Genomic DNA, 26,251 nt, shown 5'->3' with positions numbered 1-26,251 from the left:
TTAAGCTTGCCTATTCTCTTCCCATACCCCACAGCCTGCTTCTCTCTCAAGAGGTCTGCTTTAATCGGTGACACAAGATGTTTGCCTTAACCAGGAACACAGGAGTTCTTCCCAGGGACACAGACAAATTGCCCTAACCAGTGACACGGGAGCTTACTATAACACAGCTTACTGACACAGGAGGCTCCCCATAACCAGAGACAGCACTACCTACCTCTCAGAAGGCCTGTTATAATTCATGTCACACAGCTCTACCTGCCTCCAAGAGGGCAGGCTTCAGTCAGAGACACTCAGGACAGTTAACATCAGACATAACCAGATGACAAGAGCAAGCTCAAGAACATAAGCAACAGAAACCAATGTAATTTGGCATCATTAGAACCAACTTCTCCCACAACAGCAAGCCCTGCACACCCTAATACACCTAAAAATCAAGATTCTTACCTAAAATCCCATCTCTATGATAGAGGTCCATAAAGAGGATACATATATAACTTCCTGAAAGAAGTACATGGAAACAGGTAGAAACCTTTAATGTTGAAACAAATAAATCCTTTAAAGAAATACAAGAAAATACTTTCAAGCAGGTGAAGGAATTGAATAAAATTATCCAAGACCTAAAAATGTAAATATAAACAATAAAAAATGACAAATGGAGTTGACCCTGGAGATAGAAAACTGAGGAAAGAGATTAGGAACTACAGATGCAAGTATTACAAATAGAATATAAGAAATAGAGGAGAGAATCTCAAGAATAAAAGATAACATAGAAGACATTGACATATCTCTCAATGAAAATACAGTGTTAAAAACTTCTAACCCAAAACATCCAGGAAATTCAGGGCACAATGAAAAGACTAAAACAATAGGAATAGAAGACGGGGAAGATTACCAGCTCAAAGGGCCAGAAAACATCTTCAACAAATTTTAATAACAACTTCCATAGCTTAAGAAAAAGATGGTCATAAACTTACAAGAAGCCTACAGAACACCAAATATATTGGACCAAAAAGGAAAGTCCCCCATCACATAATTATCAAAACACAAAGTTCACAGTACCAAGAAAGAGTATTAAAACCAGTAAGGGAAAAAGGCCAAGTAACATATAAAGGCAGATCTATCAAGATTATACCAGATAACTCTCTTTTAATTACTGTTTTTTTATTTACACTTTAAATGTTATCCCTCTTCCAGGTTTTCTCTCAGAATCCTTCTAATCCATCCTCCCACCCCCTCCTTCTATGAGAGTGTTCCCTCACCGACCCACCCACACCCACCTAAAAACCATAGCAGTCCACTGCACAGGGGCATCAAGCCTCCACAGGACCAAGGACCTCTCCTTCCATTGATGTCAGATAAGGCAATCCCCTTCAGCACCTTCAGTCTTTCCCCTGAGTCTTCCTTTGGGGTCACTTTACTCAATCCTATGGTTGTCTGCTATCATCCACATCTGTACTGGTCAGGCTCTGGCAGGGCCTCTTAGGGGACAGGTATACCAGGCTCCTGTCAGCAAGCACTTCTTTTCATCAACAATAGTGTCTGGGTTTGGTGTCTGTAGATGGGATCAATCCCTAGGTAAGATCCCTCTAGATGACCTTTCCTTCACTCTCTTCTCCACTCTTGGCCCTGCATTTCCTTTAGACAGGACCAATTCTGGGTTCATATCTTGAGGTGGATTTGTGGCCCCAGCCTGTTGGCTCCTTGCTGGAAGGTCCAGGCTAGAGGAGAGAGGTCCCAGTCCAGCCAGGTCTCTATATGGGGCTGAGCAGGATGGTGAATGTGGACAGCCCAAAGAAACACAACCGGCCAGAGTCTTGTCCAGGCAGAAACTCAACTTTTACGTAACAACCTCTTATTTATATAAAGTTGAAGCATAGGGAGGAGTTTTGGTGGGGTGAGATGACATAGGGGTCTGGGACGAGTGGCAGAGGCTATGGGGTGAGTGATAGGGCCAGTTGCAAAGCTCTACATAAGCATCAGTTCAACAGAGGCAGGGCTAAACAGGACCTGTTAGGTAATTTCAATTTGGAAGTTGTTGCGCTTACTGGAGCCCAATGTTGGACGCCAAACTGTTACAGCCCGTACTGCCCGTTCCGGTCCGAGGGTCAGGGTCTAGCGAGAGAGAGAGTGGGGATAAAGGGGAAGAGACGCGAAGAATGGAGACAAGACAGAGATTCTGATCAAGTCTCGTTTATTGAAGGGAATTCTGAGCTATTTATAGGCTTTTGCCACGTGCCTTGTAGGCGTGTGGATACCACGTGCCTTGCAGGTGTTGATATGACGTAAGCCTTACAGGCGTCTATAGCGTGGACAGCACGTGCACCACAATGCCTTGCAGGCGTGGATAGCACATGCGCCTTATAAGCATGTATGGTGTAGATAGCACGTGGACAGCACGTGAACTGCATGCCTTGCAGGCGTGACTACCACTTGCACCTTGCAGCTGGGGCCAGTAAACAGCAACACAAAATATGTGGGGTATCAGAGTGTGCTTTAGCTGTTGTAGGCTATTGAAAACCAAATCTTTCATCAGGGTATATGGTTCCAGATGGCTGCAAAGTTGATCTAGCCGCTTTCTGCTAAAGTCAGCTCCCAACAGGAAGTGACTAAGACAGGTCTCAAACTCGATCCAGGCTTGGGTTTGTCCTCAAGGCTCAAACTAGGGCCAAAATGGGGTCTAACACCAGCCCTCAACCAGGGTTTGTGTCTATCTTCTGGATATAGTCTCTATGGATTCTGTCTCCTGTTTGTTTGGTATTTCAGCTAATGACATTATTGTTAGGTCCTGGGAACCTCCTGAATTCCTGGCATCTGGGACTTTATAGTGGCTACTCCGAGTTCCCTTCTCCCACTGTTACATAGCTCCTTTCAATTTCCTAGCCCTCTGTCTTCTCCCTCTTCTCCCACACCTGATCCTGCACCTTTTTCCGTATCACTCCTCTCTCCCTCCAAAATACATCCTTCCCTCTACCTCCCTTTATTATTTTGTTCCTTCTTCTAAGTAGGACTGAAGCATCCACACTTTGGTCTTCCTTCTTCTTGAGCTTCATATTGTCTGTGAATTGTATCTCGGGAATTCCAGGCTTTTTTTCCTAATAGCCACTTAACAATGACTACATACCATGTGTGTTCATTTGTGACTGGGTTACCTCTCTCAGGATTATATTTTCTAGGTCCATCCATTTGCCTACAAATTTCATGTAGTCATTGTCTTTAATAGATGGGTAGTACTCTATTGTGTAAATGTGCCACCTTTTCTTTCTCCATTCCTCTGTTGAAGGACATCTGGGTTCTTTCCAGCTTCTGGCTATTATAAATAAGGCTGCTATAAACATAGTGGAGAATATGTCCTTGTTGTATGTTGGAGTATCTTCTGGGTATATGTGCAAAAGTGGTATAGCTGGGTCCTCAGACAATGCTATGTACAATTTTCTGAGAAACTGCCAGACTGATTTCCAGAGTAGTTGCACCAGCTTGCAATCTCACAAACAATGAGGAGTGTTCCTCTATCTCTACATCCTTGCCAGCATTTGCTATCACCTGACTTTTTGATCTTAGCCATTCTGACTAGTGTGAGGTGAACTCTCAGGGTTGTTTTGATTTGCATTTCCCTGATGACTAAGGATGTTGAACATTTCTTTATGTGCTTCTTGGTCATTCAACTTTCCTCAGTTGAGAATTCTTTGTTTACCTCTGGACACCATTTTTAATAGGGTCATGTCATTCTCTGAAATCTAACTTCTTGAGTTATTTGTATATATTGAATATTAGCCCTCTATCAGATTCAGGGTTGGTAAATATTTTTTCCCAATCTGTTGGTTGTCCTGTTGACAGTGTCCTTTGCCTTACAGAAACTTTTCAATTTTATGAGATCCCATTTGTCTATAGTTAGATCCTGAGCCATCGTTGTTCTGTTCAGGAAATTTTCCCCTGTACAGAAGTGTTCAATGTCACTTTCTCTTCTATTAGATTCAATATATCTGGTTTTATGTGAAGGTCCTTGATCCACTTGGACTTGAGTTTGTGCAAGAGATAAAAATGGATCAGTTTGCTTTTTATCTGGCTGGTCTGCTCCCTTGAAGACACCTTACCCTGAATCTCACTAGAGCAGCAGATAAGAACCCTCCCCCATAACCCTAAGCCCCAGAGCTGCACCCCGCACAAATCCTGGCCCTCTGCAATACCACTCCAATTCTACCACTCCCTTGGTCCTTTTGGCTGTGGCAGAAACCTGGCTGTTCTGGTCCCATGAAGACACCATATCCTAAACCATCTTGGAGCAGCTGAGGAACTACTGCACTCAGAGCAGTAAGATTTCATGATCCCAGAGACAGCCTCAGTCACAGGAGCTCTTCCACCCAGGATCACAGGATCACAGAGACCAACTGGACTCTAAGGAGTTCTGACACAAGCAAGATAACTGGAAAGAAAGCCTTCAGTCAGAGACAGTGAGTGCAGGTAGCACTAGACATAACCATATGTCAAAGGTAAGCACAAGAACATAAGCAACTGAAACTAATGTTACCTGGCATCATCAAAACCCAGATCTCTCACCATTGCAAGTACTAGACACACCATCACAATGAAAAAGCAGGATTCAGAGTTAAAAATCACTTCTCATGATAATAGAGGACTTTAAGAAGAACATAAACAACTCCCTTGAAGAAATACAGGAGAACACGGGTAAACAGGTAGAAGCCATTAAAGAGGAAACACAAAACCCCCTTAAAGAATTGCAAGAAAACACAACCAAAAGGGGGAAGGAATTAAACAAAGCAATCCAAGTTCTAAAAATAAAAGTAGAAACAATAGAGAAATCTCAAAGGGAGACTACCCTGGAGATAGAAAACATGGGAAAGAAATCAGGAGACATAGATGCAAGCATCACCAACACAAACATCCAGGAAATCCAGGACACAATGAGAAGGCCAAACCTAAGAATAATAGGTATAGATGAGTGTTTGGAGCCGACTTTTAGCAGAAAGCGGCTAGAAAGCAGCTATCATCTTTGCAGCCATCTGGAGCCATATACCCTGATAGAGACTTGTTTTTCAACAGCCTACAACAGCTGAGCACACTCTGACAACCATCTTGTTTATCCCACATGGCTTGTTTTGCTGTTTAGTGACCCCAGCTGCATGGTGCCCATGGTAAAATGTCTTCACCTGTGTTCTCATGCTTGTGCTTGTAAATACCCAGGATTTCCTTGTAATAGTGTCAATAGGAGGTGAATAGTAGGAGGTGGATATAGTCTATGGGAGACAGTAAACGAGATTTGACTACAGATCCTCTGGCTTGTCTCTATTCTTTGAGTCTCTTCCACTTCTTACCCCCACTCTCTCTTGCTAGACCCTGACCAGAGCAGCAGAGCAGTCTGGGACATTCTGATCCCCAGCGTGGGCTGGAGTTGTCCGCAACATTTTGACCCCCAACGTTGGATAGCTCATGCCTCAACATTTTGACCCCCAACATGGGGTAGCTCAGGCCTCAACAGTTGAGGGTGAAGATTCCTGACTTAAAGGGCTAGTAAATATCTTCAACAAAATTATAGAAGAAAACTTCCCTAACCTAAAGAAAGAGATGGCCATAGACATACAAGAAGCCTACAGAACTTCAAATAGACCAGACCAGAAAAGAAATTTCCCCTGTCACATAATAATCAAAATATCAAATGCACAAAACAAAGAAAAAAATACTAAAAGCAGTAAGGGAAAAAGGTCAAGTAACATATAAATAAAGGCAGACATATCAGAATTACACCAGACTTCTCACCAGAGACTTTAAAAGCCAGAAGATTCTGGATTTATATCATTCAGACCCTAAGAGAACACAAATGCCAGCCCCAGACTACTATACTCAGCAAAACTCGCAATCACTATAGACAGAGAAACCAAGATATTCCACAACAAAACCAAATTTACACAATATCTTCCCATAAATCCAGGCCTACAAGAGATAATAGATGAAAAACTTCAACATAAGTAGGGAAACTACAACCTAGAAAAAGCAAGAAAGGCCGGGCGGTGGTGGTGCATGCCTTTAATCCCAGCACTTGGGAGGCAGAGGCAGGTGGATTTCTGAGTTCGAGGCCAGCCTGGTCTACAGAGTGAGTTCCAGGACAGCCAGGGCTACACAGAGAAACCCTATCTCGAAAAACAAAACAAAACAAAACAAAAACAAAAAAAAACAAAAAACAAAAAAAGCAAGAAAGTAATCCCAAAAGAAGATAGCTACACAAGCATAATTCCACTCCTAAAAACAAAAATAACAGCAAGAAACAATCACTTTTCTTTAATAACATTACTGGACTCAATTCCCCAATAAAAAAATACAGACTAACAGACTGGATACATAAACAGGACCCAGCATTTTCCTGCATACAGGAAACGCATCTCAGTGACAAAGACAGACACTACCTCAGAGTAAAAGGCTGGAAAACAATTTTCCAAGCAAATGATTACAAGAAAAAAGCTGGAGTACCCATCCTAATATCAAATAAAATCAACTTTCAACCAAAAGTTATTTAAAAAGATAAGGAACGAAACTTCATACTCCTCAAAGAAAAAAATATACCAAGATGAACTCTCAATTCTGAACATCTGTGCTCCAAATGCAAGGGCAACCACATTCATAAAAGAAACTTTCTTATAACTCAGAGCACACATTGCACCTCACACAATAATAGTGGGGGATTTCAACATCCCACTCTGAGCAATGGACAGATCATAGAAACAGAAACTAAACAGAGACAATGAAGTTAACAGAAGTTATGAACCAAATGGATTTAGAAGATTTCTATAGAACATTTCATCCTAAAATGAAAGAATATACCTTTTTCTCAGCACCTCATGGTACCTTCTCCAAAATAGACAATGTAATTCGTCACAAATCAGGCCTCCAAAGATACAAAAATATTGAAATAATCCCTTGCATCTTATAGGATAACCACAGAATAAGGCTGGAATTCAGTAATAACAAAAACAATGGAAAGCCCACACACATGTGGAAACTGAATAATGTTCTACTCAGTGATGACTTGGTCAAAGAAGAAATAAAGAAATTAAAGACTTTTTAGAATTTAATGAAAATGAAGGCTTGTCATACCAACACTTATGGGACACAATGAAAGCAGTGCTAAGGGGAAAACTCATAGCTCTAAGTGTCTTCAAAAAGAAACCAGCAACTTGACCGCAAGCCTGAAAGCTCTAGAACAAAAAAAAGCAAATAGATCTAAGAGGAGTGGATGGCAGGAAATAATCAAACTCAGGGCTGAAATCAACCAAGTAGAAACAAAAAGAACTATACAAAGTATCAACAAAACCAGGAGCTGGTTTTTTGAGAAAACCAACAAGACAGATAAACCCTTAGACAGACTATACTATATACAGCAAACCAGTAGCCAACATCAAACTAAATGAAGAGAAAGTTGAAGCAATCCCACTAAAATCAGGGACTAGACAAGGCTGCCCATACTTTCCCTACCTATTCAACATAGTACTGGAAGTCCTAGCCAGAGCAATTAGACAACAAAAATAAGTCAAAGGAATACAAATAGGGAAGGAAGAAGTCAAAATATCACTATTCGGGGATGATATGATAGTATACTTAAGTGACCCCAAAACTTCCACTAGAGAACTCCTAAACCTGATAAACAACTTTAGCAAAGTGGTTGGTTATAAAATAACTCAAATAAATCAGCAGCCTTCTTCTACTCCAAAGATAAACAACCTTCAGAATAATCACAAAATAATATAAAATACCTTGGAGTGAATCTAGCCAAGCAACTAAAAGATCTGTATGATAAGATCTTCAAGTCTCTAAAGAAAGAAATCAAAGAAGATCTCAGAAAATGGAAAGATCTCCCATGCTCATAGATTGGCAGGATTAATATAGTTAAAATGGCCATCGTGCTGAAAGCAATCTACAGACAAATCTGTATTGCATTGAAATGCAATCCCCATTAAAATCCCAACTAAATTCTTCACAGAGTTAGAAAGAGAAATTCTCAAATTCATTTGGAATAACAAAAACCCAGGATAGTGAGAACTATTCTCAACAACAAAAGACCTTCTAGGGAAAACCACCATCCCTGACCTCAAGCTGTACTAGAGCAATAGTGATCAAAACTGCATGGTATTGGTACAGAGACATGCAGGAAGATCAATGGAATAGAATTGGAGATCCAGAAATGAACCCACATACCTATGGTCACTTGATCTTTGACAAAGGATCTAAAACTGTCCCATGGGAAAATGAACAGCATTTCCAACAAATGGTGTTGGTTCAACTGGAGGACAACTTGTAGAAGAAATCAAATAGATCCATTCTTATACCCTTTTACAAAGCTCAACTCCAAGTGGATAAAAGATCTTCACATAAAACTAGATACACTGAAGCTAATAGAAGAGAAGGTGGGGAAGAACCTTGAATATTTGGAGACAGGGGTAAAGTTCCTGAACAGAACACCAATGTCTTATGCACTAAGATCAAGAATTGACAAAAGGGACATTATAAAATTGCAGTTTCTGTAAGGCAAAGGACACTGTCAATAGAACAAAACAGCAACCAACCTATAGGGAAAAGATCTTTACCAACCCCACATCCGATAGAGGGCTAATATCCAATATATACAAGGAACTCAAGAACTTAGACTCCAGAAAACCTAATACACCAATTTAAAAATGGGGTACAGAGATAGACACAGAATACTCAATTGAAGAAACTTGAATGCCTGGGAAGCACCTAAAGAAATGTTCAACATCCTTAGTCATCAGGGAAATGCAAATCAAAACAACCCTGAGATTCCACCTCAGGGATTGCAAGCTGGTGCAACTACTCTGGAAATCAGTCTAGTGGTTTCTCAGAAAATTGAATACAGTATTACCTGAGGACCCAGCTATACCACTCCTGGGCATATACCCACAAGATGCTCCAACATATAACAAGGCCATATACTCCACTATGTTCATAGCAGCCTTATTTATAATAGCCAGAAGTTGGAAAGAACCCAGATGTCCTTCAACAGAGGAATAGATACAGAAAATGTGGTACATTTACACAATGGAGTATTACTCAGCTATTAAAAACAATGAATTCGAGAAATTCTTAGGCAAATGGATGGAACTAGGAAATATCATCCTGAGTGAGGTAACCCAATCACAAAAGAACACACATGGTATTCACTCAGTGATTATTGGATATTAGCCTAGAAGCTAGCAATACTCAAGATGCAACTCACAGACCACATGAAGCTCATGAAGAAGAAAAACGAAAGTGTGGGTGCTTTGGTCCTTCTTAGAAGGAGTAATAAAATACTCAAGGCAGCAAATATGGAGACAAGACTGAGGGTCTGATCAAGTCTCTTTTATTGTAGGAAATCCTGGGTATTTAAACACTTTGCCACATGTGCCTTGCAGGAGCAGATACCACATGTGTGGGGAGCCGACAGAAGGCGGCTATCATCCTTGCAGCCATCTTGAGCCATATACCCTGACAAGAGACTTGGTTTCAACAGCCTACAACAGCTGAACACACTCTGATAAGATCTTGTTTTATATACCCAGGATTTTCTCTTGGGTGTGTGTGACTTAAAGGTGTGACTTAAGAAGTGAGACTTATAAAAGGTGAGAAGCAGACAGAAGGGGGGACTGAAAACTTAGACTGGAAACTTGGAACTTGGAGGCACTAGGGACTAGGAACTCGAGACTTGGGACTTGGATTAGGAACAAGGGACTTGAAAAGAGAGAAGAAGAGAGACTGGAGAATAAACGAGACTGAATCACAGTCTATCTGGTCTCTATTCTTCACATCCGTCCTCACTCACTCTCTTGCTGAACCCTGACCCACGGACCAGTGCAACTTGGGGCAGTGTGGGCTTTAACAATTTAGCCCCCAAAGCTTTTGGCAGTGCAAGTTCCAACATTTGGCAGAGTGGTTCCAACACACATGTGCCTTGCAGGCGTGGATACCACTTGTACCTTTCAGCTAGGGCAGTAAACAGCAAAACAAGATATGTGGGGAACACAAGATGTTTATCAGAGTGTGCTCAGCTGTTGTAGGCTGTTGAAAACAGTCTCTTGTCAGGGTATATGGCCCAAGATGGCTCCAAAGACGACAGCCTCTTTCATTTGAGTAGTGTCTATCTGTTTTTGTACAAAACCATCAGTCTGTTGAACAGCATGAACTGGAGAGAGAAGAAACTTAACAATAGTTTATACCTGAATAGTTGGTATAAAAGCAACGCTGTTTTTTTTAAGTGCAACTCACAATTCCCTATGTTGGAGGAGTAAAAGCATAGCATTATTTCATCTAAGGAGGATAATGAACTTTACAAATGTGATATAGCAGATTCCATTCTTTCTGAATCTAAATCTACAGAAGTACAGAATTGATCATAGCTTTGATCTTAACAAAACAAGTAAGGAAATCCCTGTCCCTGTCCCAGTCAACCCTAAACCCAAAAAACCAACTATAGTAACTGTGGTAATGGGTTCTCTCTTGGGTCTAAACAACGTACCCCCACTAAATCATAAGTTGGAAAACCAAGAGGCTAATAGAACTACCCTGGAGGTAAGGGTGGTGATGTCTCCTTCCACACTGAGAACTTCCCAAGTCAGGTTTGCTGGTTGATCTGTTCCAGTTTGAAGGAAATTGTGAAGCATCTTCATGTTTCCAGCAAAGAAAAAATACGCTTCTCAGGGGGTTTACTCCTCCCTGGGTTTGTTATTGTTGCCTATTTGTTTAATCAGTCTCTCTTGCAACCAGCGTGCAGCATCTGCAGTTTGGGAATATATGCAGACAGAACCTCTTCTTCCAGATAAGTACTTGATCTGGCCCATTCCAGGTTCCAGTTAATGGATTTTTCCAGAGGATGGCTGCAAAATTCTCTTTAGTATCAGGATGCCAAAATTTATCTGCAGTAGATTTTCCTTCAGACTTCATTAGGGCTGCACATAATCAATCCCAACTAGGGATAACAGATCTCGGCCCCAGAGATTAATGGGAAGGCCTGAGATGACATAGAATGTATATTTCCTGTATTTCCTTATTTATCTTTCCACATCAGCACCTTAGAACTTTGTTGTGGATTTTGACTTTGGCCAATACCCCTTTGATTGGTTAAGGTTGGGGTCAGAGGCCAGGTGGCAGGCCAATCACTTTATTTTAGGATAGTCACATCAGCCCCTGTATCAACCAAGACTTGGGATGCCTTTCCATCAAGCCATATTGTCATCATAGGTTTTTGTTTAACTATAGGCTGTACCCAGTATGCATCAGAGGAATCAAAGCCTTGATCCCCTCTCTTAGGACTCTTATATTTGTGATTAGTAGGAAAAAATGGAAGTAACAATTGTTGAGCTATCCTTCTTCCTATAGGAATGGTGACTATATTCTGTATTGCCTTGGCCATTACCTTAATTTCACCTTGATAATCATTGTCTATAACTGCAGGAAAGATTTGTAGTCCCTGCATGGTAGCACTGCTTCTTCCCACTCTCAGGCCAAACACATTTAAAAAGAGTGATCCAAACACTCCAAGTGGGTAAAGCCTGAGGTCTTATTTCTGGGGTTAATACTGTGTGGGTGGCAGAACTGAGGTCCAGTCCTGTGCTTCCTGGTGTTGCTCAACTAAGTTCAGAAAGGGATTGTTGTTTGATGGTATGAAACTGACTGCCCCATAAGTGTGTTTTGGCTTGTGTTGGTTAGAGGCCTGGGGATGGCCCCTAAATCCATTTCCCCTTATTATGGGAAAGGGTGTTTTCTTGTGCATCTGTCTTGGACCTACCTTTATTAGCCCAATGCCTTCCACGTTTGCAACGTGGGCATAACCCAGGCTGTTTTCTAGGCTGTCTCTGGGTTAACTCATTTTTTGCTTTGCAAAATTTTGCAAAGTGTCCAGGCTTGCCACATTTAAAACAGGCCTTTTTGTTTTACTTGCCAAAAAAATCTCTTACTGATTGTTTTTGCATGGCAGCCGCCATAGCTAAGCCCTGTTGGTAGGAGAGCCCTGTGTCAGAACAGAGTCTGATATAATCCATAAGATCTGTTTTGTTCCTGTATGGTCTAATGGCCACTTCGCAGGCAGGATTGGCATTTTCATATGCAAGTTGTTTCACATAATCCACACCTGCCTCTGCATTACCTAAAATCTTCCCTGCTGTTGTCATTAATCGATGAACAAAATCAGAAAATTGTTTATCATGTCCTTGTCTGACTTCTGTCAAAGATGCACCAGGGTCTCTCTTTGCTGGGATTTTACGCCAAGCCTTCATGGCTGCATTTTGAATTTGACCAAATAAGCCTGGGTCATACTGCATCTGGTTATCACTAGAAGCAAATTGCACTTCTCCTACTAAGGCATCAAAGGACCAATCATTGCCTGCCTGAATGTTTCTCCTAGCTGTTTCTTTACAATTCTCATGATACTCTGATTTCCAAATAAGACAGTCTCTGCCACTAAGAACTGCTCTCACTAAAGTATTCCAATTGCCAGGAGTCAGCCACTCCTCCATGGCAGACTCTAAGACTGCAAGAGTGAAAGGAGAAGTGGTGCTTTATTGTGACACTGCATTTTTAATTCTTCAATGATCTGAAAATTAAACCCTGTGTGATGTCTTCAATCAACCCCTTGAGCATCTCTTGTCTCTTATACAGAAAAAGCCTCAGCCTCTCCCTCCTCTGGCTGATCTGTGGCTGAACTAAAGCTAGAAGATAGGAGCTGTCTTTGGACTCCAGGTTAAGGAAAGCAAGAACCCAGGGGGATTTTCTCAGGTGGCCTTGCCCTCTCGAGACATCTTCCCTGTCTTTAATTTTTGTAGCTGATTAATTAAGTCCTGATACTCTCCCTCTAACTCTATTTGTTGTTTAAAAAGGGAAATTTGTTGTTTAAGGAGAGAAATTTTGTCCTGTAGCTCCTTTCTGGCATCTACAACCACCATCCCTATAGTGGGAGCATCTGGAGGCAGAGGTGCACAGGGAGGGGGTCTTTGGGAAGAGGGCCATTCAGGGTCATAAAATTTGACTGCCTCTTCCTCTATGTCATCCCAGTCTGACTCCGACAAATCATCATCAACCTTTGGTGGTCATATTTTAAATTATTTTCTTTGGAACATGAAACACAGCATTCAAACAACGAAACAAAAGCAGACAATTGACACACGTAAACAGCAAACAACAAAACAAAAACAGAGAGTTGAGTTCAGGCTGACTTATTTCTTGCCCCATTTTCAGTACTATGACTTACTGGTCTCAATGCAGCAGGTTCCCTCTGCAATCAACTTTGTTTCACTTCTGAATTCTCAGCCAGCCCTTCTTCCAGTAACATCACTCCCTGGGTCTCTCATTCTCAATGCCTCGAGTTGAGCACCACTATGGCCCAGCCTGAGCTGTTGCTCTGGTCCATAGGTCAGGATATAGCAAGAGATAGAGAGAGTGGGGATGGAGGAGGCAAGAGACATGAAGAATAGAGACAAGACAGGGTGTGTGTTCAATTCTCATTTATTGAAAGGAAATCCTGGGTAATTATATGGTTTACCACATGCCTTGCAGCCATGGACAAGCAGGGGAACACAACTGAAAGCACTTTGCCACGTCCCATGCAGCTGTGGATACCTGGTGCACCTTGCAGCTAGGGGCACTAATCAGCAAAACAAGATATGTGAGAAAAACAAGATTTTTATCAGAGTATGCTCAACTGTTCTGGGCTGTTGAAAAACAATTCTCTTGTCAGGGTTGAGATGGCTTGAGATGGCTGCAAAGATGATAGCCACTTTCTGCTAGGAGTCAGCTCCCAACACATGCTGACAGAAGCCTGACATAGCTGTCTCCTTAGAGGTCTGCCAGAGCCTGACATATACAGAGGTGGATGATCACAGCCAACCACTGAACTGATCATTGGGTTCCCAATGGAGGAGTTAGAGAGAAGACTAAAGGAGCTGAAAGGGTTTGTGGCCCCATGAGGAGAGCAGCAATACCAACCAACCAGAGCTCCCAGGGTCTAAACCTGGGAGCACATAGGGAGGGACCCATGACTCCAGCTGTATATGTAGGGGAAGATGGCCTTGTTGGGCATAGGTGAGAAAGGAGATCCTCGGTCTCATGAGGGCTGGACACACAGTGGGGGGTGGGGGGGGAATTCCAGGGTGGGGAGATGGGAGTGGGGGGTAGGTAGAGGCACATCCTCATAGAAGCAGGAGGAGGTGGGATGGGATAGGGAGTTCCTGGGTGGGGGGTGGAATAGATTAAGAGGATAACATCTGAAATGAAAATAAAATACCCAAAAATAATAATAATAATAGAATCTGTGTTTGAAACTTGAAAACTCTATAGTGTTCTGTAACTCTCTCTCTCTCTCTCTTTTTTAAGATTTATTTATTTTATGTATACGAGTACACTGTAGCTGTCTTTAGGCACACCAGAAGAGGACATCAGATCCCATTACAGATGGTTGTGAGCCACCATGTGGTTGCTGGGAATTGAACTCAGGATATCTGGAAGAGCAGTCAGTTCTCTTAACCCCTGAGCCATCATCTCTCCAGCCCCTGTAACTCTCTTTAAAACTGATTGTTAGTTAGGTATAAGATAATACAGCAAGGAATATGTCCATATAACTGTTGACATTAGAACCTCCCCTGATTTATTAATTGAGCAAGAAGAGAAAGGCAAGTAGTTAGTATTTTATGGCCTGTATGGTGTAAATGGATCCATCCCAAAGGTTTATTTTCTTAGCTTTAATACATATAAGAGACAGCTTAGTGGAGAAAATAAGTATAAAGGCAGCGAAGGATCCACAATATAAACAAATGCATCCTTAGTTCAGATTCAAACAGCTGTAATATTTTTACTCTCAAGATAAAATCGATGATTATCCAATACCATATCTCCTTTCAGAGTTTTAAATAGATTTGTTAATCCAAAATTAGGTATTCTCAAAATAGTATGTAGACAGTTAGTATTCTCTAATAATTTTGAAATTTGTTGAGTATTTTTATTTATTTTTATTGGATATTTTATTTATTTACATTTCAAACATGATTCCCCTTCCAGGTTTCTGCTCTGCAAACCCCCTATCACATTCCCCCTCCCCCTGCATCTTTTATTATTATTATTATTATTATTATTATTATTATTATTATTATTCATTCCATTTGTTTATATCTCAAATGTTATCCCACTTCCAGGTTACCCCTTCAGAAGACCCCAACCCCACAATCCCCCTTCCTCCCTCCTCTTTGCCTCTATTAAGGTGCATACCCCCACACTCCTGCCCCACTCCTCCAGCATCACCCTACAGTGGGGCATTAACCCTCCACAGGACCAAGGGCCTCCCCTCCCATTGGTGTCAGACAAAGCTATCCTCTGCTAGCTATGTATCTGAAGACAGAACACTCCCTATACATGCCTTGGTTAGTGGTGTAGTCCCTGGAAGCACTGTGTGGTCCTGGCAGATGATCTTGTTCTTCCTATGGGGTTGAAATCCACCTCAGCTCCTCCAGTCCTTCTGCCACATCCCCAACCAGAGTCTCCAAGCTCAGTCAGATGGTTGGCTCCTAACATCCACATCTGCCCCGACCCATCCCCCTTCCATCTCACTGCCTTAGCATTCCCCTACACTGAGACATTGAGCTTTCACAGGACCAAGGGCCTCCTTCCCATTGATGCCAGATAAGGCCATCCTCTGCTACATACGCAGCTGGAGCTACGGGTTTCTCCATGTGTACTCTTTGGTTAGTGTTTTATTCCTTGGAAACTCTGATTGGTTAATATTGTTGTACTTCCTATGTGGCTGCATACCCCTTCGGCTTCTTCAGTCCTTCCCCTAACTCTTCCATTGGGGTCTCCATGCTTAGTCCTATAGTTGGCTGCAAGTATCCTCACTGTATTTTTCAGGTACTGGCAGAGCCTCTCAGGAGAAATCTATACCAAGCTCCTGTCAGCAATCACTTCTTGGCATCAGCAATAGCATCTGGGTCTGATGTCTGCAGATGGGATAGATCTTCATGTGGGGGAGTCTATGGATGGCCTTTCCACCAGTCTCTGCTCCTCCACTCTGGGCTACTAGTTGCCCAGATATTACATAGGATCTGGTCTTTGTACATTTTCAGGTGTAATAATCAGTTCATATTTATGTAGCACATCCTGAGTCATGTCAGATACATATTATAGCTCCTTCTTTGAGGTGACTAACAGAATATAGTCTAGAGAATGGATACTCTAAGCTTGAGAGAAGGCTTCCTTCACAATCTCTGAAACCTTTCCAGCATGGATTTCACATAATAGTGGATTTTTGCCAAGCCTTGAGGTAATACAGGCCATTGATATCAAAGCTGTGGTTCTTTAATATTGAGTGAAGAAACAGAAAAGGGTAAATTCACCTTATTATCAAGATGAATAGGTATTGTGTAAAAGCAGTTTTTCAAATCCTTAACAATCGAAGGCCAGTCTTTAGCAATTGCTGTCAAAGTACGTAATCCAGGCTGTAAAGCTCAAATTGACCACATGGTGGCAATAACATTTCAGAAGTCAACCAACCATTCTCATTTACGATATTTTTTAATTAAAAAATTGTAAAAAATTGCAGCGAGAAAAGGACAAATCTATGCTCTCATTCGTCATCTGTTCTTTGACTACTGGTGAGGAACCTGTAATTTTCATTTAGAAATAGGCATTTGAGATGTTCAAACAGACTAACTGAAATTTATGTAGTTTTTGGCCGCTATGCAAAACCCAATCCATTCTATTACCACATGATATCATTCATGTGGTAATAGAGGTTCCATAACTCATTTATCTACATATCTCTTTGTGGAAAGTGATGATTATGTTTAACCTGTCTAAGTGTAAAAATAAACACAAAAATCCACACTGACTTGTCACTCTGCCCCTCAAACAAGATATTCTAGAATCAAAGCTTTCATCACACATGGTGGAACAAATGGAATTTACGAAGCCATTTACCACGGTGTCCCTTTGGTTGGGCTTCCAATGTTCGCTGATCAGCCTCACAACATCGCTCACATGGAGGCCAAGGGAGCAGCCGTAAAAGTCAACATCAACAAGATGACAAGCGCCGAGTTACTCAGTGCCTTGAGAGCAGTCATTAATGAGCCTTCGTAAGTATTACAGCGCAGAAACTCTGCCAGCCATTGGTTAGCTTTGTGGTAATTCTGAATATTTCCAATGTTTTATATTTTATATTTGCCTTATTTTCAAACAGAATAATGTTTTTTAAAAAAGTAAAAAAAGAAAGAACTTTTTTTTCTCATTTTTTGTCTTTTGATTTTTTTTTTCATTTTCTGACTTCTACTGGAGTTAGTTTCTGAAACTAGGAACAATATTTGCTTGAAGATTATTCCAATTTATATGTTTGTAAAATGTAGTAAGATTATACAAATTCACTCATAGTTTCAAATTAAGAAATAAATATATAAGCATGTAGATGCATTGTTTAACTACAAGATGAAACTGATAATATGCTCAATATAATTTTCAAAAATAATATATAGTGTTGTTATGTTTAACAAAAAGTACTGTGATGTAATAGTTTTTTCTGAGTAAGTGTGTCATAATATTTTGGCTACCAAAAGGATACATTTTAACAACGTTAGGATTAAGAATATCGATATTTTTTAAGATAAGTGACTTTTTGCATAAATTTTAACTTAGATTTTACATTAGACTCTTACCAAGTTTTTAGGTGATATCAAACTGGCTCATTTTTATTAAGGTTCAAAGTGGCTAAATTTTATGATTATTTTAAACATTAATGTACAGAATAGTCATTTACTCCATTATTTTAAATCTATTAATGTACAAAAGAAATAATAATATAAATAATTTTAGAAAGCTCCTCTGTGTGTGTGTATGTGTGTGTGTGTGAGAGAGAGAGCACCGCGCGCTTGAATATGTATGGAAAATTCTTTTTAAAATAGTATTTAACTTAAAATAACTTGATGTTAACACTAAGTCACATAGAACTTCTGAGATTATTTGAAATATAGGGCATAAGGTTTTTGTTTTTTTTTTTTGTTTTGTTTTGTTTTTTGTTTTTTTGTTTTTTTGTTTTTTTTTCTTTTTTTCTTTTTTTTTCCTTTATTTTAAATTTTTTTATTTTATTAGATATTTTATTTACACTTCAGATGCCATCCCCTTTCCCCATTCCCCCCTCCCCACTTAGAAAACCCCTATCCCATGTCCCCTTTTCCTTTTTGCATTTATACATTTTTTTTAAATAATGTTAATCATAATCGTTATAAGTTTGGAATTGTTCAATCAGAGGTGTAACCCACTGACCAACCTAGATATAACAACTATCTTTAACTGGTGGAGATACATGAATATCTGCCTCCCTGTCTCCCCCCTCTTTCTCTCTTTCATCACCTAGCTTCTCCTCTCCTTCTTCTTCTCCTCTTCTTACTCCTTTTCTTCCTCTCAGTACTCCTCCTACCTTAGCTCCTCCTACACATCACCCTTCCTGTTAAAATGAAACTTTTCTCTCAAAATACAATTAGAGCATAATTATGCCAATTTGTACTCGTGGGTACAAGATAGTCCTAATACACCGTCCATCCTTTTGTTGACTAACCAGCACCTCTGTCATCTATCCTAACTAAAACATTTAGTTCTGAACCTGGCTTTAGGATGAATGTCAGCTGACGACCATCCACTCAAATCTTTTCTCTTACGGTAAATAGCTATAAGTTTTCAACCCCGTCAGAAATCCAGAATGACTGAGTTAACTATAATTGTGGGAAGCACAAAGCATAGCTTCTAAAACTTAGCCAATTTATAGAGACCTCTGAACACCTGAAAAGCCCCTATACTACCGAACGTTGGAGCATCAAATCTTCAGCCTTCTGGCCCAGAATCATCTGACAGACTTTGGTGATGCAGGATTATTAAGGACTGATTACTCTGTATAGGCAGATATAATCAGTCGACTATTCTGCATGTGTGTCCTTTTCTGGACAGTAATTTGTCTGTAGATGGAGAGAGGCAATTCTTGCCTAGTGGCGTAACTCCAAGGATGCTCAATTTCTTCTTAGAATCCACGACAGGAAGCTGTCAGGAGCAGACAGGTCTCTAATCAATATGAACATTAATATATAAATATTTGTAGCGTCAGTTCTATGGACTTCTGATGGTTTGAAAACCAACGATCCATGTAAGGTAACCTGGACTGTTGTCTGTTCACTCCTCTCAGCTGTTTCTAAATAAAATATGGAAAACACCCTAACAATAAACTCAAAAATATGAATTTGCTATAGTCCCTTAACTCATAGGTTAACCGTCCCAAATCAGTTAAAAAGGTTAAAAAAGGGCTGGGTCTAGGCATTGTATTCCTAAATGTGTTATACAGGCACAATGCCCATGGGCGTATCAATATTCATCTCATTTTTATATTAATAAGAGGCTTGTACCAATGAAAACCTTAAATTTGAGATCAAAGTAAATTTTGTACCATTTAAGAAATTATAACTTCATCTTGATAATAATTATACAGATTTCTACCAATAGGTTATGGCTATGCAATAAGTCCTAGCTAATCCCCCCTGTTCCAACAAAACCACTACTTGTCCCTAGAAAGACAGACCATTATTAACCACATTAGTCCCCAAGCTCAGGGAATAGGGGCGCTGACTCTTCTGTAACTTCTTCAAGCTGATTAAGGGCGTTGAGATATTAGAAGAGGGGTGGGCGGAAGAGTAAGTTGATAAGCCTCTGATGCTGTGTCTTCACTGAATCCAGATGGAATTCCAGGACATCAGAGGTTTGGGCAGGTCTGCTTAGTATGCTTGATGAGTAGATACACCAAGGCTGTGTATTCTGCAATATACAATTCTCAGAACAAGTTTTAGTATCAAGAAAAAAAAAAAATTTCCCACCCCCAGGGGGCTGACATTTTTTTTTAAAGATGTTGGTTCTGAAGACTTTTTTTCCCCTGCTTGTTAAAATTGGTTGTAGTATTTACGTTTCAGATTTTATCCCCTTAGCCTTCTTCCTCCCACCACCCAGAAACCTCCTATCCCATCCCCCTCCTCATGCTTCTATGAGGCAGTGACCGCACCTACCCCCCCCTCACTATCCCCTCCTCGCCCTCACATTCCCCCCCCCCATACTGTGTGTTCATTTTTTTTTTTTTTATGGGACCAAGAAACTCTTCTCCCATCTATGTCTGACAAGGCCATCCTCCCCTATATATACCTCTGGAGTCTTGGGTCCCTCCCTATGTGTTCCCAGGCTGGTGGTTTAGACCCTGGGGGGCTCTGGTTGTTTGGTATTGTTGCTTTCCACCTGGGGTCAATAACCCTTTCTTCTCCTTCAGTCCTCTCACTAAGTTCTCCATTGGGAAACCCCTGATCATATCAGTGGTTAATTGTGAACATTGTCCTCTGAGTGTGTTAGTCTTTGGCTGACCTCTAAGGAGACAGCTATATCATATTCCTCACATTATGCACTTCCAGCCATCCACAACAGTGTTTAGATTAGGTGGCTGTACATGGGATGAATACCCAGGTGGAATGGTCTCCTGATGGCCCCTTCTTCAGTTTCTGTTCCATGTTTTGTTTCCCTATTTGCTCCCTTGAGCATTTTTGTTTCTCATTCTAAGTAGAACTGAGGCATCCCCTCTTGGTCTTCCTTCTTCATGAGCTTCATGTGGTCTGTGGGTTGAGTCTTCCCTAATAGAAGCTTTTGGGCTAACATCTGTGGAGATATGTTGGTGTAACTATCTTCTTTTGGGGTTTTTGGAAGATTACTTTCTTGCTTTTTCTAGGTTGTAGTTTCCCTCCTTGTGTTGGAGTTTTCCACCAATTATTCTTTGAAGTGCTGGATTTGTGTTGAGATACTGTGTAAATTTGGATTTGTCATGGAATATTTTGGTTTCTCCATCAATAATGATTGACAGTTTTGCTGGGTATAGTAGTCTGGGCTGGCATTTGTGTTCTCTTAGGGTCTGTATGATATCGGTCCAGGATCTTCTGGCTTTTATGGTCTCTGGTGAGAAGTCTGGTGTAATTCTTATAGCTCTGCCTTTATATGTTACTTTGCCTTTTTCCCTTACTGCTTTTAATATTTTTTCTTTGTTTTGTACATTTGATGTTTTGACTATTATATGGCGGGAAGTATTTCTTTTCTGGTCTAAACTATTTGGAGTTCTGTAGGCTTCTTGTATATTTATGGACATCTCTTTCTTTAGGTTAGGGAAGTTTTCCTCTATAATTTTGTTGAGGATATTTACTGGTCCTTTTAGTTGGGAGTCTTCCCCCTCATCTATACCTATTATCCTTAGGTTTGGCCTTCTCATTGTGTCTTGGATTTCTTGTATATTTTGGGTTAGTAGCTTTTTGTATTTTGCATTTTCTTTGACAGTTGTGTCAATGTTATCCATGGTATCTTCTGCACATGAGATTCTCTCTTCCATCTCTTGTATTCTGTTGGTGATACTTGTGACTATGACTCCTGATCTTTTTAGGTTTTCTATCTCCAGGGTATTGTCCCTTTGTGATTTCTTTATTGTTTCTACTTCCATTTTTAGATCCTGCATGGTTTTGTTTAATTCCTTTTCCCGTTTGGTTGCATTTTCTTGCAATTCCTTAAGGGATTTTTGTGTTTCCTCTTTAAGGGTTTCTATCTGTCTACCAGTGCTCTCCTTAAGTTCTTTGAGAGTGTTATTTATGTCTTTCTTAAAGCCCTCTATCATCATCATGAGAAGTGATTTTAATTCTGATTCCTGCTTTTCTGGTGTGATGGGGTGTTCAGGGCTTGCTCTGATGGGGGAGCTGGGTTCTGATGATGCCATGTAACTTAGGTTTCTGTTGCTTACATTCTTGCTTTTTCCTTTTGCCATCTGGTTAACTCTAGTGCTGCCTGTACTTGCTCTCTCTGACTGAAGCCTGTCTTTCTAGTTATCTAGCTTGTGTCTGATCTCTTAGGGGTCCAGATGTCTCTGTGATCTTTTCCAGCTGCACTGATTACAGTGGTACCTCTAGGATGCCTCAGGATATGGTGTCTCCAAGGTAGTAGTCCAGCTAGGTGTCTGCTGTTCTGGGTGCAGTGTCTCCTCTAGAATATCTCAGGATATGTTGTCTGAAGCTCTGAGTTCATTTGTTCTTCTGTGGTTCTGGATTGAGTGGACCTTACAGTATGTCTCAGGTAGAATCTGGGGACCACACAACAGCAGACCTGGCAGAGGTCTGATCCAGGCCTCAGATCTGAGAACTAGTTTCTAAGACATTGTCTAAGTTAGAGCACCAGGGATCCCTGCTTCCTCTGGGTTCTTGGAGGTTGAGGACAGAGCTGTCACCCAAGATCTGCTCAGTGCTCTGGCCCAGACCGGAAGGAACCAGTGTTCCAGGCCAGGAGTGACTTCCTGGGTCCTTTTGGTTCCCAGTTACTCCCTGTTGAGGGCAGGCTCTGCTGTCTGCTTACCTAAGATACTGCCTGAGTTCGAGCGCCTGGGATCCCTGCTTCCTCTGGGTTCTTGGATGTTGGGGACAGAGCTGCCACCCAAGATCTGCTCAGTGCTCTGGCCCAGACCGGAAGGAGGGCATAAGGTTTTATAACACTACCTGATTCTATAAAAAAAAAATCTTACAGATTTTAACAGGGAGTTGGGAAGGGGGCACAGTGTAAGTCCTTGCTGTGCACATATGTAGACCTGAGTTCAGATCCTCAGTGTTCTTGCTTTGTCTATAATCCCTGAGCTTCTAGAGGAAAACAGTAGAGACAGAATCCATAAAAGCAGACCAGCTAGGCTGATGTGCACAGTAGTGAACAACCAAGCAGCTAGGCTGGTGTGCACAGTAGTGAACAACAGACCCTTTAGGTTGGTGTGCACGATATTGAGCTACAGAGCCTTCATAAATAAGATGGAATTTAAGGACTAAAACCTGGTAAGTGGCCTCTGACGTCATATGTGTGTACCACCCATCTATCATGTACACTTTACATGGAAAGATAAGGAAAAGAAGCAAAAGAGTGTATATTCCAACTATATATAAGAATGGAACTTATGTTAGTAATTCAGGATGTTTTAAGAGTTTTATGACTAAACATTTAGTGACTAAAGTATGAAACTAATTGTACATAGTCTTACCTTGCTTATAAGACAAGAAACTTTTAAAGTTTAGAGTCACGACCTTTTCTAACAAACATGTAAATTTGAAATTTAATCTCTAAAGGTGAATGAAAAATATATTGTTCGAAAAACAACTTTGCAATATTAGTATTTTATCACCAATATAGTTTGTTTAAATTTCAGCTGGATGAGCCTGTGAAACTATATTATGACTCTGTCTTAAGTTCTGTCTTTGGTTTTTTTTTTTTTTTTCAGTTTTATTTTTCGGTTTTGTTTTCACACTGAACCAAGAATAAGGCATACCCATAGCAGGGAATTACAATGAGGCTGTGTTCTAAAGGTAAAAGTTCTGGAATTCAGTGTGGTCTCTGATCAATAACATAGAAGTCAGCAGGCCATAACGTATATGTGACTTCTACCCTAAGGAGGAGTAATGATCTAAGGAAAGCAGAGTCTGAAATAATCATTCCAAGGTACTAAGGAGAGATCTCCCACTACAGATACCACAACAGTCACCAGGTTGTTAGCAATCTTCACTCTTAGTTTTCTAGAAGGAATTCAGGTATTTGATTTTATCTCCTCTCTGGAAGACACTCCCCTGTGTAACTAACATTCTTGGTTCTTTTAGTGCTTTGTGTGATTACAAAAACCACTGGGCCCCCAACATATTATGGAGTGAAAAATCTCTGAACTCTAAAATGACTGACTTATGCTCACTGCCGATTCTCTGTGTCAGTAAAATGAACTACTACATACTAGTGGTAGTGTGTGTGTGTGTGTGTGTGTGTGTGTGTATCTCCATCTTTATCTTAAACAGCCTTGGGCACTATAGTTCCTTGATATCACAATTCTTTCAAAGAGATGAGAGTATTGATTTAATAGTGGATGCTACATTCTTTATGTCTGCATTTGATCACATTGTATTAGGAACAGATTGCTTCCACAATCTTTCCTTTAATTCCTAAAGATTTTTGAAATCAACAAAATCCAAGAAAGTATTAAGCATTTCCTAAACTTACATATGACTTGTGGCTTGCATAACATACAGAATGTTCTATAAACAAGCAAGAAAATAGATTTTGTGTGTTTATCTTTTAGTTATAAAGAGAATGCCATGCTATTACCAAGAATTCACCATGATCAGCCTGTGAAGCCCCTGGACAGAGCTGTCTTCTGGATTGAGTTTGTCATGCATCACAAAGGAGCCAAGCATCTTCCTGTGGCAGTGCATGACCTCAGCTGGTTTCAGTACCACCCCCTAGATGTGATACAGTTCCTGCTTGCCTGTGTTCTGACTCTGATTTTCATCATCACTAAATGTTTGTTTATGTGTCAAATATTTTATATGAGAGAAAAGAAGAAAGAGGGGTGCAGAAAAAAAAGAACTGAGGAAGTATTTTTTAGGTTTGGAAAAGTCCTGAGTGACAGTTATATTAATTTCTAACCATAAGAAGCCTATAACTACCTGCTTTTGACCTATTTTCAAATAAGCTGTTCTGTTCCTGAGTGGAAATACATGTAAACATTTAACATGATAATGAACTACTGATGCGTTCAATTCTTCTATCTTGTAGGCATTCTCCTCTCACTCTCCTCAGATATGGAAACTGTGACTTTTAAATATATTCTATAGAAATGAAGTGATGAATAACAATATGCTAGACCTCTGGGAAGGCACATGATAAAATGTTATTGGTGTATATCAGGATCTCTTACAGTTATGTCACAAGCCTATCATGTTGTCTAAGCACCACCAGAGGAATTTAGTGTAGTGAGATGGTACTTTTCTGATAAAAATGATCTTTTCTGTTTCTCTAGTGTTACACATATTAGAGCATGAATTGTTTTTCATTTTCAAGAAATATTTTTATTGAAAAGTGTTTATGCAATATATTTTGGTCATTTTTCCCTTCTGTATTTCCTCCTAGATTCTCCTAATCCCACTGCCCATTTAAATTCATTTGTGTTCTCTCTCAAAAATCAAAATAAAACAAAAACAACAACAACAAAAACTGTCAGGGGTCTGTCTAACTCCTAGACCTTCATTCTGATCCTAGGCTACCCCATAACTAAAATTCCTGCAATTCATACTGCAGACAATTGCATACCTGAAGCCATCCACCATGGCATCCACTATGGCTATCATTACTTTGTGGAACAATGTGGTAATGTTGCTTACATTGTGGCAGAAGGAGTAACTGTAAGATTCTGTGTCAGAGCACTGTCCAGTATAGATTTTCTCTGTGCAGTTATTTATAAACAGTACTTTGTAAGTATAATCATTTTGGTATTTACATACTTATTTATTCTTTTGCTTTATGTTTGAATCTGGATTTTTCTTTCTTCTTTTTTTTTTTTTTATCTTTTTAATATGATAGGCAAGTACTCTATCAGTGACCTCTGTCCTTAGGTCCTTTTATTTATTTATATATTCACTTACCTATTTGCTATATAACTGTTATTGTTTAGTTTGTACCTGAATGAAAAGAGAATAGAAATAAGAGTGGAGGCCAAAAATTGGCAGAGGTAAATCTGAATATAAGAGTGTGTCACAAAAATCTTTGTTTTTGTTGTTGTTTGTTTTTTTTTTTTTTCCTGCTTTTCTTTCTTACAAGGTGTCTGGCTATGTAAAAAGGCCAGATTAGTGTTGACATTTCAAGTAACTTTTCCTTTGCTTCTTAAAAACTGTCTATAATGATTGATTTTTTTGGTAAGCTTTTAGTCATAATCTTGAAATCTTATTGTAAGCAGTATAGGTCACAGGGTATACCTATGGTTCCAGCTGGATATGTAGCAGAAGATTGCCTTATATGGCATCACTGGGAGGGGAGCCCCTTGGTCTTGTGGAGGCTGAATGACACAGGAGAGGGGAAAGCTAGGGTAGTGAGGCAGGAGTGTGTGGGTGGTTGTGGGAGCACCCTCATATAGGCAGGGGAAACAGGGGCTTGTGGAGGAGAAACTGGGAAGATGGACAACATTTGAAATGTAAATAAATAAAAACTGAAAAAAAGATAATAAATGTTCTTAGTACTCTTGCTTTTATGGCACCTAGCAAGCATGAGCAAGAAACACTGAGTTTCTGAAAATGAAGAAATGAAACAAGAACAGCAGAAACTCTGAGAACGATGTATTCAGAGACATTGAGTCTTCAGCAACACAGGTAGCCCTTCATTT

At 40.2% G+C, this 26,251-nt stretch overlaps 1 protein-coding gene across 2 annotated transcripts in view; it reads left to right on the top strand.

The window, feature by feature from the left end:
- Positions 1–25,312, top strand: part of LOC117712567 (UDP-glucuronosyltransferase 2B17-like) — a 48,508-nt gene extending 23,196 nt beyond the window's left edge. The window contains exons 6-7 of one of the 2 annotated variants that reach the window (XM_076938742.1): positions 16,922–17,111; positions 24,176–25,312. In XM_076938742.1, coding sequence (XP_076794857.1) covers positions 16,922–17,111; positions 24,176–24,521 — 536 coding nt within the window. In that variant the 3' untranslated portion in view covers positions 24,522–25,312. The remainder of the gene's footprint in view (positions 1–16,921; positions 17,112–24,175) is intronic. The other variant, XM_076938741.1, reaches the window with a different exon arrangement.
- Positions 25,313–26,251: the final 939 nt, after the last annotated feature.

Source organism: Arvicanthis niloticus, chromosome 7, assembly GCF_011762505.2.
Source record: "Arvicanthis niloticus isolate mArvNil1 chromosome 7, mArvNil1.pat.X, whole genome shotgun sequence".
NCBI classification, from domain to species: Eukaryota; Metazoa; Chordata; class Mammalia; order Rodentia; family Muridae; genus Arvicanthis; species Arvicanthis niloticus.
Note: the sequence above shows the minus strand (reverse complement) of the source record. Positions and strands in the feature narration are given on the sequence as shown.